This window comes from Chrysochloris asiatica, unplaced genomic scaffold (assembly GCF_000296735.1).
Source record: "Chrysochloris asiatica unplaced genomic scaffold, ChrAsi1.0 scaffold00010, whole genome shotgun sequence".
Classification (NCBI taxonomy): domain Eukaryota; kingdom Metazoa; phylum Chordata; class Mammalia; order Afrosoricida; family Chrysochloridae; genus Chrysochloris; species Chrysochloris asiatica.
The window spans coordinates 17864739-17866940 of NW_006408528.1; the positions used below are offsets into that span (position 1 = coordinate 17864739).

Genomic DNA, 2202 nt, shown 5'->3' on the forward strand with positions numbered 1-2202 from the left:
ACCACAAATGTACATAAACTTATTTTTAAATGAGTTTATTGTTTTCATTGTGAAATCAGCATAAAAAGGTACTGTTCTTAAGTGATTGACCATATATATCAGAAGACGAACAATAATGTTCACAAACTACATGTCTATGAAAAGTTAAAAATTACAACCAATAAATTCATACCATTTTGAATAGATTTAAATTCCATTCAGGAACTAGTAATAGCATGACTTGACCGTGGTTCGCTATATGATGCAGTATTGGATAGTCTTAAATTAAGCAACTGTTTCTTATGGTATGCACTGTTCTCCTGGTTGGCTTGTTCATCCAGTGACTTTCTTATACAGTTTTTTAAATCTTCAATTCCTTCTCCAGTAATTGCAGAGATTGGAATGACATGTTGGAACTCCATAGTTGTCTGTGGAATCATGCTTTTTTCAAGCAAGTGCAGAAAATCTGAAACAAAGAACAAAAAGCTAATTTTCATTGCCTTTCAAAGCAAGATTTCAAAGTGAAGCATGCAAACTAAAACAGCATTTTTAATTCCTTTTTTCCTTCTCTTTTAATAAATTCTCATAGATTCTCAGAACCTCTGGTTTTCACTCATCAGTGACAATGGAACGCAGTGGCTCCATACACTAAGTAAGCACTGGACTGTGAATGACATGGTCCAAGGGACAAGCCTGTCAGCTGCTCTGCAGGTCAAAGATGAGGCTTTCCGCTCCAGTAAAGGTTTAAAGCCTTGGAAACCCTATACAGGGTCGCTATGAGTTGTAACCAACTCAACGGCACTTAACAATGACAGTGACAATGACAAGGTTCTTGGCAGATGATCCACTACACCACCACCAGTTGTTGATTATGCCCCATGGTGACCGTGACCCCATCTGTGTCAGATGGTGCTCCACAGGTTTTCAATGGCTGATTTTGGAAGTAGATCGTCAGTCTTTGTATTCTGAGGTGGCTCTGGGTAAACTTGGAAGTTTCAACCTTTCAGTCAGTGGTTTACTGTATTAGTTGTTTGTATCACCCAAGGATACATGGTAGGTGCTGAGCAAACCATTGTTGATATTCCAAACAAAAGTAAGAGTAAAAAGATAAATCAGAAGATGATTTACTTATAAAAGCAATAAATTTTGCTTTCTTTTTGGTCCATGTAGTAAACCAACATAGAATCTTTAAAAGAATATTTCTATGAGAAAATAAAAGAAACTACTTATAATTTGGGAAACTCTACCTTGCCTTGGAGTGCGGTGGCACCATAGACTAAGCACTAAACTGAAAACCACAAGGTTGGAGGTTCGATATTACCAGAAGCTCCATGAGGAAAAGATGAGGGTTTCTGCTTCCCAAAACATTTTCACCCTCAGAAACCCTATCTGGGTTGCTACGAATCAGAACCACTTTTGTCAGTTTGTTGTACTCAGGTGGTGTGTATATTGCTATAATGCTGGAAGCTATGCGCCACTGTTATTTAAAATACCATAGTCACCCATGGTGGAAGGTTCTAGTATACCTTCTAAAATAAGACAGACTAGGACAAAGGAGAGGTAGACAACTTCTGAATGTTTACTCACTGAAAACCTTATGAATAGCAGTGAAACATGGTCAGATCATAGTGCCAGAAAATGAAAACAATAGGACTAGCAGAAGAATATGTCCAATAAAGTTCAGAAAGCCTAATTAGGAACCATCAAGGGAGGCTCTCAGGTTGGAAAGCACTCAAATACGACAGGGGAAGAGTTACTTCCTCAAAGTAGAGTTGACCATAATGATGCGAATAGAATAAAGTTTTCTGGACCTTCGTTTGCTAATGGAGCACAACTCGAGGAAAAACAGCTGTAAACATCCATTAATAATTGGAATATGGAATGTAATGTACAAAGTATGAATCTAGAAAATCGGAAGATGTCAAAAGTGAAATGGAATGTATAAAGATCGATATCCTAGACATTAGTGAACTCAAACGGACTGGTACTGGCCATTTTGAGTCTAACAATCATATGGTTTACTAGGCTGGGAACAACAAATTCAAGGAGAATGGGATTACATCCATCATCAAAAAGAACATTTAACGATCTATCTTCAAGTATACACTGTCTGGGATAAGATGATTTCCATATACTTACAAGGAAGACCATTTAAAATCACTATTATTCAGATTTATGCATCAAGCACTAAGGCCAATGATGATGAAATTGGAGATTTCTACC

The 2202-nt window shown here is 37.2% G+C and overlaps 1 protein-coding gene across 1 annotated transcript in view; it reads right to left on the minus strand.

The window, feature by feature from the left end:
• Positions 1-134: 134 nt before the first annotated feature.
• The window catches only part of GTPBP10 (GTP-binding protein 10 (putative)), a 32409-nt gene continuing 30341 nt past the window's right edge, over positions 135-2202 (minus strand). Inside the window, 1 exon segment of the mRNA XM_006878256.1 lies at positions 135-445. Coding sequence (XP_006878318.1) covers positions 135-445 — 311 coding nt within the window.